We start from the raw sequence: 18,039 nt of genomic DNA on the forward strand, positions 1-18,039 counted from the left end.
TTTTATGGGGTTTGTATTTATTTATTTTTATTTATTTTAAGGAAAGGAGGGACAAGTCAAAATACATTTCTTAAGTAATATACAGTAGTTGAGAAGCCTCGCTACACTATAATATAGATGTTTACAGACATACAGTTTGTGATTTATATGTGAAAGTTTGTCTTCTGCTCTGTGAAACACCCCGCGACGCCATCGCTAATGGGATTATCATCAAGAATTAATCACTCTGTAATTAGCAGGGGACAGATGCTGGGAGTGAGCTGCTTTAAAACATGTAGCACAAGAAGACCAGACTAAAGCTAACAGGTGCAGGATGAGTTTGGAGGTGAAGATCCTTGGATCAGATGTGCTTCTGCGGATTTTCATCAGGTATCAGGTATGTCTGACATTTTTGGTTAGATATATGGTTTTGTTGTAAGAGTTTTCTGCATGAACAAAGTAACTTGTTTTTTTATTTTTATTTTTTATTTTTATGCAATGGAACAACCATAAAAAACAAGCACACATTTATTTGTGTACTTTATGTACTTTATGTATACTGGAATGGCTGAGCTGACTGATTGTATTTAATCAACACTTTGCCAGTTTTTATTGAATAATTTCTCCCTTAAAGGCATAGTTCTGCCAAAAATTTTAATTCTCGCATTACTTACTCGCCCTTATGCCATCCCAAATGTGCATGACTTAACTTCATCTGCTGAACTCAAATGAAGATTTTTAGAAGAATGTATCTGCTCTTTTTGTCCATACAATGCAAGTGAATGGGTGCCAAAATGTTTAATTTCCCAAAAATAACGTAAATCATCATAAAAGTAATCTAAGACTCCAGTGGTTTAATCAGTGTCTTCAGAAGCAATATGATATGGATGAGAAACAGATCACTTTTACATTATTGTGTTTCTGGTGGTTCACAATCTTCATGCATATCGCCCCCTACTGGGCAGAGAGAAGCATTTCTAGCAAATAAATGACTTAAATATTCGTCAACATTTTGGCACCCATTCATTTGCATTGTATGAACCTACAGAACTGATATATTTTAAAAAAAATCATAATTAGTGTTCAGCAGGAGAAAGAAAGTCACACATCTGGGATGGCATGAGAGTGAGTAAATCATGAGAGAATTTTCATATTTGGTTGAACTGTTCCTTTAAAATCTAAACGTATTAGATTGAAACAAATATTTAAGTTGAATTCCTTTAGGTGTGCCTTCAGTGTCTTTTAAGTCGGTTATAATTGACACTTTGTATTTTGAAAACATCCATTTCTTCATCTATTGAAAAGGTTACGTCTTTTTAATAAATACAGTGTATTTATTGGCATATGTCTTCTAAAAAGTGCATTGAAAACACAACAGTTTATTTCAGCTAATTTCTAGTGCCTAAGAATTAATGTAGTTGGTAACACATCACAATAAAGTTGTATTAACTACATTAGTAAACATACAGTACTCGCAGCATTTATGGTAACACTTTAGATTGAGGTTCTATTTGTTAACTTCAGTTAATGCATTGTTAATCATTGTTAGTTTATCTAATGTATCTAATATACAACCTATAATGTGTTACCACATTTATTTATCTCGCTTAATGCTAACTTCTAGTGTAGCCTAGTATATTTTTAACATTAGAAGATGTATACTATTTATATTGGTAAATGCATTATGACCTAACAATTTTATATTTATTATACTATTTTTATTATTAACCAGTAACCAAGTTAAACATGCTGTTATAATAATAAATCTCTGGCTGGTTCATGATACCTAATGCTTTTGTTTATGGTAATAAATAGAATCTTATTTTAAAGTTTTACCGCATTGTTTAGCATGAAACTGATTGTGTTGTATTTCTATTATTAATATTAATAACATTAGATAGTGTAGATACATTTTTAAATTAATTTGGGATATTTTGAATTTAAAAAATCTGAACCAGATTGAACCAGATTGATAATAAAACAATTTTGACTCTTGAGCTTCTCAATCTCGGTGAGCTTGAAAAAGGCTCAAGCATACTCAGTCCAGTAGCTCATTAAGGCTCAGGAATAAACCCACGCTAAAGAAAGGATGGACACTGTGCTGAAGAAATCCCTGGGTGCCCCCCCTCCGACAACTGACCAGCTGCGTGACGGGTGTCAAGGACGGATTTACTAGGAAAAGCAAAACTGTGTGCAGGAAGAGCGTCCCCTGTTGCTATGGCCAGACAGCACATGACTCCTCTTGGATCAGGGCTTATCAAGCAGAACTGCACAGGGAACGGTACGTATAGAAACCAATTTACGCCACATTGAAAAAAAAGGCATAATCATGAGATGCCAAGTCATATTTATGAAATTAATCAAAATTATGAGATTAAAAGACTATGCTTGATCGTTTATCTTTCATAATTTAGACCTCCTATTGTATAATATGACCAGTTATATCAAAATTGTGACTTACCAAAGCACTTTTTCTTTTAACTTTATCATAATTATGGCTTTATCTCATAATTTACTATCTTGTAATTATGATATTTTACATAAAAGTATGACTTAGAATCTAATAATTATGACTTTTAATGTCATAAATATGTAAGGGATAATGTAAAGTCAACCGGTTATTACCGGTTGGGACAGGGTGATCAGGATCCCGACGCGAAGTGGATTACTGGGCTTGTAACCAAATAAATGGACATAAATATTGATTTGCATTGAAATTATGTGTGAAGGAAGCAATCACTGAACAGCTCAATTACACCTCCTGTTTGTATCTGTTGGTGTTTATTTTGTAAGTAATGACCATCTGACCTCTCATCATCCCACTTATTACTACTACTAACTAAATAAATGGACATGAAGCATTGATTTGAGCTGAAATTATTTTATTAACTTGTAGAGATTGCACAGTGACCCGAGAAGTAGGAAAGGTGACATGCAGTACACAGATGAGCGGTCTGATATGTGGATGTGCGGTTGTTAATTTGAAATATCAGACCACTAGATGGCATCATTGACCAATCAGAATAGAGTATTCCAGAGACCTGTGTAATAAGACTTAGCATCTCATAATTGACAGCAAAGCACAATTTGTTTTTCATGTGGCAAAAACTGCCTTCCATACTGTACGAGCCAAATTGTTGTATTCACCCTTTTGTTTCAAACACATAACTTTATCTTATTTCATGTTCAGACCAGATGCGTCAAAGATGTCTGTCTCAGGGGCCTGGGTTGCTCAGCGAGTAAAGACGCTGACTACCACACCTGGAATCACATGTTTGAATCCAGGACGTGCTGAATGGCTCCAGTCAGGCTTCCTAAGCAACCAATTGGCCCGTTTGCTAGGGAGGGTATAGTCACATGGGGTAACCTCCTTGTGGTCGTTTTAATGTGGTTCGCTCTCGGTGGGGCGTGCGGTGAGTTGTGCGCGGATGCCGTGGAGAACAGCGTGAAGCCTCCACATGCACTAGGTCTCCGCAGTAACGCGCTCAACAAGCCACGTGATAAAATGTGCGGATTGACGGTTTCAGATGCGGAGGCAACAGAGATTCGTCCTCCACCGCCCAGATTGAGGCGAGTCACTAGGCCACCACGAGGACCTAGAGCGCAATGGGAATTAGGCATTCCAAATTGGGGGAGAAATGGGAGAAAAACGAAAGACGTCTGTCTTCTGCATGTTTAGGAAAACAATTGAAAAACAGTGCAGACAGATGCAAAAAACTAAGTTCAATCTGAGGCTCAAACATTAGGTCTAACATCCCCTATGAGCTTCTCTTAAGTAATGCATATAATTTCTCCATTGCCAATTGCTGATCTTTTCATGTACGATGTTTCTAATTGTTGGATCTTTATTCTGTTTGAACAGAAATTTGAGACAGGTGAAATTTGCGCAGAAGAATGCAGAAAAAGCAGCATTGCGAGTACACTGCAGAAGTTCACACCGCTACACAAAGGTGAGTTTGTTATGTTTCTTGTCTTGCCGTTTTTTTGTGAAAGCACAGAGTATGGTGGCCAAATGTATTTTTTTCTTTGTGTTTTTTCAGAAACCTGTTCAGAGAACACACTTGAAAAGCAAGACTGCTACCAAAAATGATGACTCTTTTTTTAAATTTTGTTTTTATGCTTTCCAAGGGCTGAGTCTCCGCATTAGTAGAGCCCAGTCTTCCTTGCCAACACCACCAACTGCAGACCAATGTAAGGTCATGTGATGACAGGCAATAAAAGTGTTTGTACAGTAGTTTAAAAAAATGAACTCCATTTGTTTTTAGCACTTTTAAGTGCTGGTAATCAATTGTACCAGCTTTTGACAGCTGAAGTACATTTTATTATTTTGCACAATTTTATTATGTCATCTTCTTATATCAAGTTATTCTTCTATGTATTTTGAACGTTCTTTAACTCTCCGCAAGCTACACGGTAATGTGCATGTGTTTTTCAAAAGGAATAGAGATTTCTCTCTATATTAATTTTTAGTCGAGACGTTCACCGTGAGGATTGGCCAAAAACATTAAACACAAAGGAATTAAAATTGTGTTTTTTCCAACTGACCCTGGTGCTTTATTAGCTAAAAACTATTTAATTTGTTTGTGCGGACAGACAGCATGACATTTTCTCAGTTTACACAGTGTGCACAGGACATTGTGGGATTTGATGCACACATGACACAGTTGACATGGCATTTTGAGACTTTCAGCACATGGCAGATCGTAACAACAGTATTCATAGGACCTTATGGGACATCTTAAAGCATGAAGAGAACACTCCGAACACAAACTGCATATTAAGGAACCGTGTAAAGTGTTTGGATTAAAACGACTTAAGTGGTAAACAAATTTGTGGGTCATCTTATTGAGATTAATTTGATGATATGGTTTATTAGCTATTATTACTCTTACAGAGCTGTAAATGTAGTTGAAGTAATAAAGGCCCTTCCCGTGTACAATGAATGATCACACATAGCAAGTAGGCCACACGTTTTATTTTTATCATCCTCCTTGCACTCAGCAAAGCATCTCCCTTACGCTCGGACACAGAAATACAAAACAAGTACAGAATTAACGTTTGTCGAAACAAGACACCATATGTAGGAGACACTGAATTTATTTGGCTAGACTGATACCCTGATGTGAGCAATATTGGGCACCAGACTGCAGGCTTATTGTGCAAAAATGATAGCTTACCATTTAATTTTGTAAATGTAACATGTATTAAACGTATAACGCCATTTAATGTTATTAATAGGGTAGTTAAAAAATAACTGGGACTTTTGGTCAACATGAAGACCTGTTTTACCTCTAGTCTTATTTCCAAGTGAAATAGGATATAAAACCAGAAAGGAACTGATTGGATTGTGAAAAGTGACACATTCCAGAATGTATTCATTTGGTTGGAGGGGAGGGTTTGAAAAAATGAAGAGGATCTTGTGATATCCGCTGAAAAGAAAAGTCATTTCAGAGATGGAGGAACTTCATGTATTTTAATGAAAGAATGCAAAGACCAACATTTTATTGCTTGGAAATAATTGCACAAATTATATAGGTTAAGTTTTTTAAGTTAAACTTCGATCTTTGATTGACAGAGCCAAGTCTGAAAGTAAAAAATAAAATAAAATATGCTTTAAAACAAAAAGAGAGAGAGAAACCAAAGTCTTTTTTAGCAAGTCAGTCCACTGTCGGCCATCTTTGACACGCTCTCAGGAGGCTATTTCCAGTGCAGCTCCTAGCTACTTGATAACGGTTGGTCAAGATTACGGCAAAAGAACATTTTTCAAATCAGCAATAAAATCTGACAATCCTAGCATCATAAATTGTGATTCTTTACCCCTCATATTATAAAAAAATATATACCCGGTAATAATTCGGGAGCCTGGGTAGCTTAGTAAACTTTAAATTTTTTTTATTATGCTTCAAACAAACAAAGTCAATGTACAGTAAAAACTACAATAATACATATATAAAGAGAAAACCAATACGGGGGGCTAAACATTATGTAAATATCAGATCTGGTCAAATCTTAGCTTAGTGAGTAAACATGCTAACTACCGTTCCTGGAGTTACGTGTTCAAATACAGGTCTCCAGCCAGGTCTCCTAAGCAACCAAATTGGCCCGGTTGCTAGGGAGGGGAGTCACATGGGGTAACCTCCTCGTGGTCGCAATATTGTGGTTCACTCTCGGTGAGAGTCATCCTCCTCTACCCGGATTATACATAGCACTCTAAAGAATAATTCACACATAATGGGCGACTTTTAGTTTGCCTAAAACGATGAAGAAATGCAGTGACGTTATTATTCTGCCAAAGTGTTAGTTTTGTGATATTTCTCCTGTTCGAGCACATCCCTGACATTCTTGACCTATGAGGAGCTAGTCGAAGAGAGGTGTGGTTTTGACCAGGGACTAAAAATGGTTCAAGGAACGAATACCGAAAACGAACAAAATGTTTAGCAGAATGTAACCGAAAACCAGAACAAAGTGATTTTTAATTGTTCTGGAGTGAAAACTTTATTTTTTAAAGTATTAAACCACTTCATGTTGCCTGGAAAAATGAAACATGTGCTTTGATCCTGAAGGAAACGGCTGCATCACACATTTCTTTGCCCAAGTGCCCGTTGTGGAAGTCGCATTCTGTGAATGAAAACCTTTTTAACAATTAAGTATAATTAATACATATACTGTACATGCACAACTAATCCAGATACAAGGAAAACATTATTAGAGGTAAAAAGTATTCACTGAATTATTAGATATGATGCAGTGGTGGCTCAGTGGTTGAGGCTCAGGGTTACTGACCAGAATGTTGGGGGTTCAAGCCCCAGCACCACCAAGATGCCACTGTAGAGCCCTTGAGCAAGGCCCTTAACTCCAGGTTGCTCCGGGGGGATTGTCCCTGTAATAATTGCACTGTAAGTCGCTTTGGATAAAAGCGTCTGCCAAATGCATAAATGTAAATGTAAATGATGCATTCATACAGATTTGATGATGCCGGGTTTTGATTCAGAAGCAGATCTGTAATTAAAATGATACTTAACTGTTAATTAACTGCTTGTTATGATTCCTATGCTGATAAATCCACCACACGAGAAATTAAAAATCTTATTTTCACTTATTTTGGTGAGGAAATGTTTTTTTCTTTTACTTTATACAATTGGGCGTGCCAGCTGAGGAGGAGTTGCATAGGTTACATGAGTTAAAACTATCTTGGAGATTGAGCAGACGATTTTTTTATTTAATGAGATTCACAATGAACACAAAGTCCACAAAGACTGGTGCCCACAACAAATGCATGGAGAGGAAAATGGCGAATGATTTAATCAAGTCACATAACATGTCACTGGTGGAAGGTCTCAGAAGTGGAGGCGACTGAGATTTGAGTAACCGCGCCACCACGAGGACCTAGTAAGTAGTGGGAATTGGGCATTCCAAAATTGGGAAGAAAATAAATAAACAAATAAATAATAAATTGGGTTTAAGTCAGAAAAGTTTGAAGGTTTGTGCCGAGTTTGTTGAATCATGTAAATCCTTGAAAATATCAAGTCATGTAATACATTTAGAAAAACCCTAATTTAGTGTAGGTGGTCAGCACTATCTATAAATACATGTATAAATATCGTTGCGATCTATAAATGCAGCATATATTTTTAAAGCGGTGTGCCACATTACATCTGTGAACCTCCCGCGTATTCAACGTCCTCTGGCACAGGCTGATCCCGCCTTTTTCCTCCCCAGCTGGGCCGCTCAGGTGTGACGCTCTATCCCTTACCTGCTCATACAGACAGCTTGTTAACAGACAACACGCAGGTGTCAGCAGAGAGGGGGATAAAGACATCGCCTTCCATCAAGAAGCCGATTATACTAAACACCTCTGCGGGTTTCATTGCGGTCTTTGTGTCATAACGGACGCGTGATTTGGCCATGCTCTTATAACACGACAAACCGCGCGCTCATTCTGGGGAGATTTTGTTAGTTTATAAGATGTTGGATACATGGAAAATGGAGACGGGGAAATAATATTGACAATAAATGTACTTGTTCCCAGAGGAACTTTCCTAGGGCGGATGAAGTGCGTAGTGAGGAAAGTCCGGATTCTCCTGTGCTTTTGGCTATAGAAGTTTTAGGGTCGCAAGAGTCTGGCATAGTCATTGTGATTGTGTTTACTGGTAAACTTACATTAAATTGACATGTTATGTCTTTTTAAGCAATGTATTCTTTCGCCTCAAGATTACATAATATTTTGGGGAAAGAGCTTTAAAACCAAACTTAAAGGATTCAAGTAAGCATTATGAATATTTAATGGGAAATTAAAGAGTCCAGAGAAGTATTAAAGTGAACAGGAACACATTTTTGCTAGTTTACTTTGACTTTATTTTCTTTCAGTTTATTGTATTTAAAAAGTTCAATTTTAGTTTTGTTGTTGTTGTTGTTGTTGTGGTGGTGTATACACTTTGCTTTCCATTTGGAAAACATCAGGACCTTCTCTGTCAGATTAGGCGATTATGATGCTGTAATTTATTTTGTGATATTTTGGTCAATTTGTCATTCTGAAAACACATTGACATCAGACTTTGAGTTATGGATGGAGATGGACGCCTTGGTGATGGCAGACCCACTGCTTCTAATGGCGATTCTAAACTCAGCACTAAGGGTGGCTTCTCCCTTCCCAGCTGGCGTTCCTCTTCAAGGACCTTTATGCGAGGGGAGCGACTGGGAGAGGAGGTAAGCAGAAGACTGCGGTCCATTGTGAATCACCACCAGGAACGAACAGACTCGGGGGGCAATCCCAGCTCAAAATCCTTTGAGGTTACAGAAGGGTTGGATGGCACGACTGCAACCACCACTGTGAGCAAATCGCCTGGACAAAGTCCACCTCGCATGGACAAAGCCATGCACGAGTCAACGGGGCCTACGAGAGTCCCCCTGCCATATGAATCAGAGGAGGAGGTCTTCAATGACCAATCCACGTATCTCCAGAGACAATTCAGCGCCATGCTTCAGCCAGGCGTGAACAAGTTCTCCTTGCGAATGTTTGGTAGTGCAAAGGGTGTAGCAGCCGAGCAGGAGCGGGTCAAGTCATTTGGGGCGTGGATCATACATCCATACAGTGACTTCAGGTGAGTGATGCAGGGGAAAGGGAAAATGTGACTTGGCAAAAACAAGGGATGGTGTTTACAGAGGTGGGAATTGAGCTCCTGTTGTGTTCATTGAATCCCATGTTTGCAGTTGTATTAACCATTTTTACTATCACTATTGCTTATACTTCGAGTTGGGATAAGAATAAACCCCTCACCCTAAGTATACTAAAGCTTCAGTGCTCAAATTGTGTGGCTTGTTGAGGGCAGGTGTGCTGTTACTTGTCTTAATAATCCAACTTATGATTTTATCGCTTTGTGGATGATAAAATTGGTGAAAAAAATCATAGACTTGCATTGACGAAGGGATCTGAGCCATTTCTAGGGACCAGAATGTCAAAGAGACTTAGAGGTGGGCTCTTTTGACTTGGGCAACCATCTAGAAGATCCTAGCATAGCAACCACCAAGAACACTCTAGCAACCACAAACATGCTTAGTCACACCATCAACACAGAAACTCACTCAACTTAGTCATTGACCCTTTGCTAAACCCTGCCTTAAAAGCGTTTCTGACCAATCCTGTCTTAGCAACTGTTGCCCCGCCGCCATTTCTCTGACAAGCCTTTTACTTTTTACAATGAGAGCCTATGAGAATAATGTGTGTGTGGGTCGTTTTAAGCAGAATTTGATCGAAATGACTAAAAAAAGGTAAAACACGTTGTTGCTGGGTCACTTGTAATAGTGACACAAGATACCTTGAGAGGATACACGTGATGTTTTTTTCTTTCTTTACTGTGTAAAGTTCATTAATGTGTAAATGAACAATTTCTTTTACAAAAAACGTCAACTAAATATGTATTACAATGTCACTCTTTATTCCAGCCCATGTAATAAGATTATCCATTAAGTTTATGAGAATATTTAGATTTACTTCACGCCAATCTCCCATTCATTCCTTTGGCAGAGCTTGTCAGCGCAAGTGACTGTAACCGAGGGGGTGGAGCTTAGTGAAGGGTCAATTGCTTAGTAACGCTCTGGCAACAACTCACTCACTAGCACTGTGGTAATGACTCTTTCACAGGCAAGCACCGCTTATGCTTCCCTTAGAAAATGTGAAAATCTGGGTCAATGTCAGTTAACCTTAAAATGTGGTAACTTTCAAATCAAAAACATTATTTTTACATCACTGAATAAATAAATTACACCAATGAATGTAAAGGAATCTTCAGGTTAAACTTAGTTTAGTTAAATCGACAGCGTTTGTGGCATAAGGTTGATGACTGCAATAAGTAATTTCGACTCGTTCCTCATTTTATTTAAAAGAAGGCAAAAATAGTTACAGTAAAGCACTTACAATGGAAGTGAATGGGTACAGTCCCAAAACGTTAGAATACACAGTGCGTCTAAAGTAAAACCACAATAAGGAAACATTGTACGTGTTAACGTTATTTTAGTGTGATAAAATCTGTTACTAATCTGATCTATATAAAGTTATTTTCAACAATACAACTTTATTGTCATGGCGACGTATAGCCATATGCTTGCTTCCACCATTGTCTAACAGTTGAGCTACAGAATTTTAGACGTGAGAACATTAATGTTACGACAATTTCTATTTATAACAATGCACAGCGGTCCAGAGAATCTTTAGAATTGTCTGACACTGATTATACAACCTCCAATCTGTTCAATATTGCTTCTTAGCATGAGAATATAACAAATCATTAACTTGAAAGCTATAGAGAAGGCTATATTCAAGTACAAGGTCAGAGGTCACCAAAAGCCACAAATTGACTGACACTGCTATTGAAAATCTAATATATGATCACAGGTGGAAACTTCAAAACACAGAGAGCATCTACAGTAGCATGCACATAAGACTGCATATCCAGTTTAGACATTCACATACAGAACATTCACAACTCTCTGCTTCCACTTCAGTAATTACTTTCTCAATCATCATCATCAATACATCAATACATTTATCCCCACAGTCATCACCATAGTGTCCTTGAGCAAGGCACTTAACTTCAGGTTGCTTCGGGGGGATTGTCCCTGTAATAAGTGCACTGTAAGTCGCTTTGGATGAAAGCATCTGCCAAATGCATAAATGTAAATGTATGAATGGCATGGCATGGCAAGGCAAGTAAGGCTGCAGCCTGACGTAATTGACCTCTTTGGTTAAGGTCACAATACTTATTTTATTAGCGACTCTTGTACCTAACCACATTTTAAATAAAACTTTATCTTCATATTAATGGTTTATTTACAATAAGATAGAGAGATGACCAGGTGTGCTTCAGAATCACATATCAAGAACTTATTTATTCCTGCACATTTAAATCAAATCAAATCACTTTAATGTCATACAACCATATACGCAAGTGCAACAGTGGGTGAAAGTCTTGTGTGCAGTTCCGAGCAACATCTAGGGCAGGATTCATTTGTTTCCACAAAATTCACTGAACAACGCCATAGAACGCCACCTCTATAAGTTACAGAGGACTAGCTTTATAGATTAGTTATAGAGTACTAGCGACTTACATTAGGAGCTGTAGCCTTTAGTCTCCTCGTTAGCGTGCCCGCCTCCCATGCTGGAGATGCCGATTCATATCTCATTTGGAGCGGGTTGAGCAGGACCGGTTACTTACAGAACCTGGCAGGCTGAACCGTGATTAGCAGTAGAGCTCTATAAACCACCAAGCTACAATTTATGTTTTTAGTTCATGTCTATTAGCTTTGAGGCCATCAATAGTGTAATCATAAAGGTGAAAAATTAATACACTAAAAATATTGATGACTCATCTTGCAAATAGTGGTATTTACAAATCTCTATCCAATAAAGAATCTCTCTAGACTGAGAATTTCCCTCCTCTTGTTGCCACATGTCACCGTTAGCATTAGAAAGTAGCACATTTTTATATGTCAAAACTTACTGTTTTAAGAGGAAATACATCAACTTATGTAAGAAAACTGCTTGTTAAGTGAATTAATTTCAATAAATTTAGCAACTATATGTTCTGGAGTTTAAAAGTAACATTTGCTAGTAAACTGTGTCAAAGTTCTTGCAAAAGAGCTAAGTTATTTTGCATTTGGATTACATAGTTGCAATTACAGATTTGAATGTATCTACTCCAGAATCTACCCTTTGATTCTTATATCTTGCATCATCACAAACAGGTTCTATTGGGACTTCGTTATGCTTTGCCTGATGATGGGTAACCTTGTCATTCTACCATGGGGAATCACCTTCTTTGAAGATCAGAACACGCTGCCTTGGATCTCCTTCAATGTGGCCTCTGACACTCTCTTCCTGGCCGACCTCATCATCAACTTCCGTACCGGCATTATGGAGGGTGACAACTCCCAGATCATCCTGGACCCAAAAGTGATCAGTCGGCATTACCTGCGAGGCTGGTTTCTGGTGGACTTCATCTCCTCCATTCCAGTGGACTACATCTTCCTGATTGTGGATATAGAATCCCGGCTTGAGTCAGCGGAGGTGTACCGTACCGCTAGGGCATTGCGCATCGTCCGCTTCACCAAGATCCTCAGCCTGCTCAGATTATTGCGTTTGTCCAGACTTATACGATACATTCATCAGTGGGAAGAGGTGAGCAAAGGAAGGGACAGAGAAGAGGAAGAGATAAGAATAGAGATCGAGACTAGTGATCTGTTCCAAATGCTAGTGAACTTTCTACTTAGTAATGTAAGACATCATAGCACTCTATCGAAGCGAAGGCTGTTCTGCAAGATAGGTAACATAATTATGCTGCCCCTCAAAAGTACCTTATTTTAGGCAAAATCTAAGGACAATCCCAGAAGGCACTTAGTGAAAAAATATCCATCCAAGATTGTGGACGAGGCGAGAGAAATACAAATTGTTCCGTGTAATTAAAAATGGATAATTTTACTCAACATGTGTGTGTTCTAGATATTTTTATGCTTATGAAGAGAATCACATCTTTAGAGCACAATAATATCTGTTGGAATCAATTGTGAGTCGAGTCTCCGGTTCTTTATGCGAGGAACACTATTTGAATGACACAAAGAGTTCCTGCCTATTTAGAGCATTCCAAATAAGTCATTTATGAGGTTCCATGATGGATAGAATGCTGCCTCAGAAGGTGGCTGTCTATGTTAGCATTAGGAAGCAAGACAGCTCACTAGGTTTTGGAACAGAGCTAAGGATAGTAAGGAAGGAAAGAGAGCCTGAGAAATAAGTTATAAGTTAAAGAGGTAAAGGGTGTATTCTGTAAGCAGCACTAGGCTGTCTAGCACACTTCCTAGCGAGCTATGACAATTCAAAATATGCCACACAGAGCTGATCTTCAGCATGGTGTTTAGCAAATTTGATGCTATTTTTCATTATTTTGGGGAAGAATGACCTGTACAGGAGAGAAACACATAATATAATGCATAACAGGATTAAGAAAAAGTTCTAGTTCTGACTGTAAAGCTGTCAACAATTTTTACAGATATTCCATATGACCTATGATCTAGCAAGTGCAGTGGTTCGCATAGTGAATCTGATTGGAATGATGCTGCTGCTGTGTCACTGGGATGGCTGCATGCAGTTCATGGTACCCATGTTGCAAGACTTCCCGGCAAACTCCTGGGTCTCCAAAAACAACATAGTGGTAAGTAGAATGAATATGTTTGGGTATGTTGGGAAGATGTACTTGTAAACATAAAGGCCTTATCCTTTAAAGGTACTCTCAGTAAATTACTTACGCATAGGAGCGTAGATGCCGCATCATTGTAGAAATCGCTACTCACAGTCAGCCAAGATTATTTTAATCCACGAGTGAAAGGGTCCAATAACAGGGCAGTTTCTGAGATTAAGCGACTGGTCATGTGATTGAAGCATGGGAGTGCCTATGAGGGAACCCTCTCCGTGTAGATTAAAACAGCTTTTATAAGGTTACTGATATGACTGGAGTCTTCATCTTATGTGTGTGGTCGAGATTTAAGTTTACAATTAATTTCTTTTGAAGTAAAACTTTTTAAACTAGGAAAACATTTGAGTGCACCTTTAAAGTTTTGGTTTAAATTGGCGACTTCTTGGTCCTTGTCTGTCAGAATGCCACCTGGGATGTCCAGTACTCTTATGCCCTATTTATGTCCATGAGTCATATGCTGTGTATTGGGTATGGAGCTCAGGCACCAGAGGGAACAACTGATGTCTGGCTGACTATGATTAGCATGATCATTGGCGCCACCTGCTATGCCATGTTTTTAGGCAATGCCACCAACCTGGTCCAGTCATTGGATGCCTCCCATCGTCAGTACCAAGAGAAGGTACCAATTGCTCACAAGTACTTTATAGGCATTTTTGAAATAGTGTTTTGGTTTTGTAACAAGTCCCTCTGTTTGGTCATTGGTTTGTTACAGTATAAGCAAGTGGAACAGTACATGTCCTTTCACAAGCTGCCTGCTGACATGAGACAGAGGATCCATGATTACTATGAGCATCGCTTCCAGGGCAAGATGTTTGATGAGGAAAACATCCTTGGAGAACTCAGTGACCCACTCAAAGAGGTTGTTTTACCATTTCTATAATACTCTCATTGTTTTTGGTCACACTCTTTTCAGTTAATAGGGATAGTTCACCCAAAAATTCTGTCTTCATTCATCACTCCAATATCGTTCCAAATCTGTATGACTTTCTTTCCTTTGTGGATGTTTGGCAGGATGATAGCCTCGGTCACCATTCAGCATTCACTTTCATTGCATCTTTTTTCCATTCAATTAAAGTTGTCAGTAATCCTCTGAAATTCTGCATTTGATCAACTTCTCTGTATCTCTCATCACAAACATTTGCTATAATTTCTCACATATAGTCTCTTTTACGTTTGTCAATTCCACATCCATGTACTCCTAAATCTTCTATCAGCAAACCATTAGCTCCTGAGAACTAAACTGCTTAAGGTTTCCTCAACACGATGCGTTAGTAGATGGGTTAATTTGAATCCTAATCCATTTTGTATTCTGTGTTTGACCTGCAGGAGATAGTGAACTACAACTGCCGCGGACTGGTGGCTAACATGCCACTCTTTGCGAATGCTGATCCTCACTTCGTCACAGTGCTCCTCACAAAATTACGCTTCGAGGTCTTTCAGCCGGGTGATATTATCATCCGCGAAGGGACGCTGGGTCGCAAAATGTACTTCATCCAACATGGCTGTGTCACCGTGATCACTCACGACAATAAGGAAAAGAAACTTAATGATGGCTGCTACTTTGGGGGTAAGTTTGATACATCACCATGATTTTGAAAATATCATTCCTGGACCAACAATGTTTGATGGTCTGGAAACATAGTCCTAACGCTAACCCTAACCTTTACCCTAACCGTAAACTACACCTAAATGATAGGTTGATCAACAGAGTTGGGGAGTAGTTAATAACAAAAAGCTAACAAGTAGCTATGCTACTAGCTTAACTACATTTTTCCGAAGTGTGAAAGTAGCTAGGCTTTTTTCGTAAAAACTTTGAAGCTTTTTATTGAAGCTTTTACACAGTACATGGATTTAATAGTGTTTTGTTGTGTGGATGGAATTTGATTGTAAGAAAAAAAAAATCAAGTGAATGTAAAATCTGTTGCTCTTCCTTTTTTCAGAAATATGTCTACTTACCCGTGGACGTCGTACAGCCAGTGTCAGGGCTGATAGCTACAGCAGACTTTATTCGCTCAGTGTGGACAGCTTTAATGAGGTTTTGGAAGAGAACCCATTAATGAGAAGAGCATTTGAGAGCGTAGTTGTGGACCGCCTGGAAAGAGAGGGAAACTGCGTGGTGTCTTCACACAAAACCATGGATGATGATGGGGACTGATACATTCTTTGTGTGATCTGTTCTGCTCACCTTGGTGAACTTTGACTTACCAGGGACCAACTGCTAAAAGATAAAAATGAATGTAGAAAAAGCGGAGGAAAGTATTACAGTGTCCCCACATAAGCACCTTTAAGATCTTGCTAAATTAATTGACTTTAATGACCATGTACATTTGCAGTATGATTTGATTTATCTAATCAGATATGTTTTTTGATCTTCCTTTAACAATGCAATGTATAAGAATATAAAAATAAGCAATACCGGTCCTGTACTTCTAATAATATTTTGTTGTCTGTTGAGAGACTGGATCTATAATTCACTTCAGTTTTGATGGTTTGTTAGTGACCAGGGACTTTGTTTAACATGGTGGGCAAAGCAAAATACGTTCGGCAATAGGTATTATAATACAATTAAATGAGCGCAATACAACATAATAAGTTAACATAGACATAAAATCTGGTTCACAAAGAAAATGTTCACAAAGAAACCTTCTGTTTTAACTGTTAATGTTAATCATAGTAGCAAAAAAATGTCTGCTAACTCCAAGTCTTTACTGAGCTAGGACAGCCTGTCCAATGTCCCCTTCACTTTGAATAGGTATTAAACAATGTGAGTCATATAATCACTGATTAATCTAATTGCATTCTGCCCTGACACGGGATAATCAGTCAAGAAGAAACTAACCCTTTAGGAAGAGGATGTTTTCAATTGTTAAACAGCCTTTCATAAATTAAGTTTTAATTATATTTTGTTAGTAACATTTCTATGAGTGATTGGAAATGTAAACCCCACACGATCTGATATTACCGAGATGCATATTGAGTATTATTGATAAAATATCGAATGCATAAGAACATCTACGAACAATGTGATTTGAAGAATATGTTTATTTCCTTCATGTGTTTATACTTATGTACTGTAATGTAAGGTTTCTAAATATAAATGCTAATATGAACTGTTCTAGTCAAATATGACTATATTATTAAAGTGCTGTTGGAGTTGTTTTCAGCAGCACTTTAAGCTAAATCCTTACATGTTTGGAAACTAGGCTACACATGGTATCTGTAGGTGTCTGTCCTGACAGTAAGATGCTGTGATGATTGCTTCCACTAGGTTCCTTGAATGCATACAGATACAGTGCTTACTAGAATACATCCTTACTACATTGTTGCATAGCGTTTAGTAGAGTATTCAGTTAACATGCATGATGTTTTATGGTTCATGCCGTCCAGTAACACAAGAAGGCACGGCTTTATCATTTTAGGAGAATTACAGTTTCTGTCAATAAATTTTGTTCTACAAAATAAAATTTAATTTGATACTAAATAAACTGGCTTTGTGCCTTTACTCAGGGCTGAAATGATACATCAGAAAACGTAATACAAACGTATTTGGAGACTTAAGCTTATATGAATGTCATTGCATTAGATAAGAGGATATCAAGTGAATTACTGCATAACAAAATTATGCTAGGTCGTTTCTCAGAACTAACTAAATTTTTCTGAGGCAGTTTAGCTAATATTAGTATGTATAAAGTCTGTTCACCTCAAGTTAACATTTGAGGGGAACTGACACATTTTAAACAACATACCTATTATTTTATAATCTTACAACTTTCTTTTACAATGTGTTCCCTGGTAGAACACTTAAATCACCCAGATGTCTAATTGATGTGTGTTATCATCATTTTTTAGATCATTTGCCCATTTGCGATACACAGGGCCATATTAACGGCAGACAGGGGCCCAACAAAACGTTAAGCCCTGGGGCCCTGGTGGTCAATAAGACATTCAGCAGATGTCTTTGAGACGTTTATGATTTAGAATGGGCTTAAATCTGCTCTTATTAAGATGTTTATCAGATGTCAATTACAATGCGTTGCTACAGACATCCTGAAGATGCACACGTGTCTCCTGGGTTGCTTGAAAAGTGTCTCTGTGCTGTATGGTTTGATATTTGCTATGTAAAGCAATCAAATTCATTCATTTTAGGCACTTAATTGTCCAAATACGTCTTGGGGCCACTCCAACCTTAAAGGGGTTGTGAAATGCTCTTTCTTATAGTTTTATTATCTTTACTGAGATCCACTTATGATGTTTCTGAAGTTTTTTTTTTTCTTTTCACCAAAATAAATCACAGTTTAGTAATATAAGATCATTTCCC

The 18,039-nt window shown here is 38.0% G+C and overlaps 1 protein-coding gene across 1 annotated transcript; it reads left to right on the forward strand.

Moving 5' to 3' along the window:
* The first annotated feature begins 7,791 nt into the window (after window positions 1-7,791).
* On the forward strand, window positions 7,792-17,151 carry LOC127650567 (potassium/sodium hyperpolarization-activated cyclic nucleotide-gated channel 2-like). Its single transcript, XM_052136067.1, has 7 exons — window positions 7,792-9,080; window positions 12,220-12,652; window positions 13,518-13,679; window positions 14,122-14,340; window positions 14,434-14,580; window positions 15,048-15,288; window positions 15,662-17,151. Exons 1-7 carry the CDS (start codon window positions 8,542-8,544, stop codon window positions 15,874-15,876), a joined length of 1,956 nt encoding a protein of 651 aa, XP_051992027.1. The 5' UTR covers window positions 7,792-8,541; the 3' UTR covers window positions 15,877-17,151.
* The last annotated feature ends 888 nt before the right edge of the window (window positions 17,152-18,039 follow it).

The sequence above is a fragment of the Xyrauchen texanus genome, chromosome 10 (genome assembly GCF_025860055.1).
Source record: "Xyrauchen texanus isolate HMW12.3.18 chromosome 10, RBS_HiC_50CHRs, whole genome shotgun sequence".
Lineage (NCBI taxonomy): Eukaryota > Metazoa > Chordata > Actinopteri > Cypriniformes > Catostomidae > Xyrauchen > Xyrauchen texanus.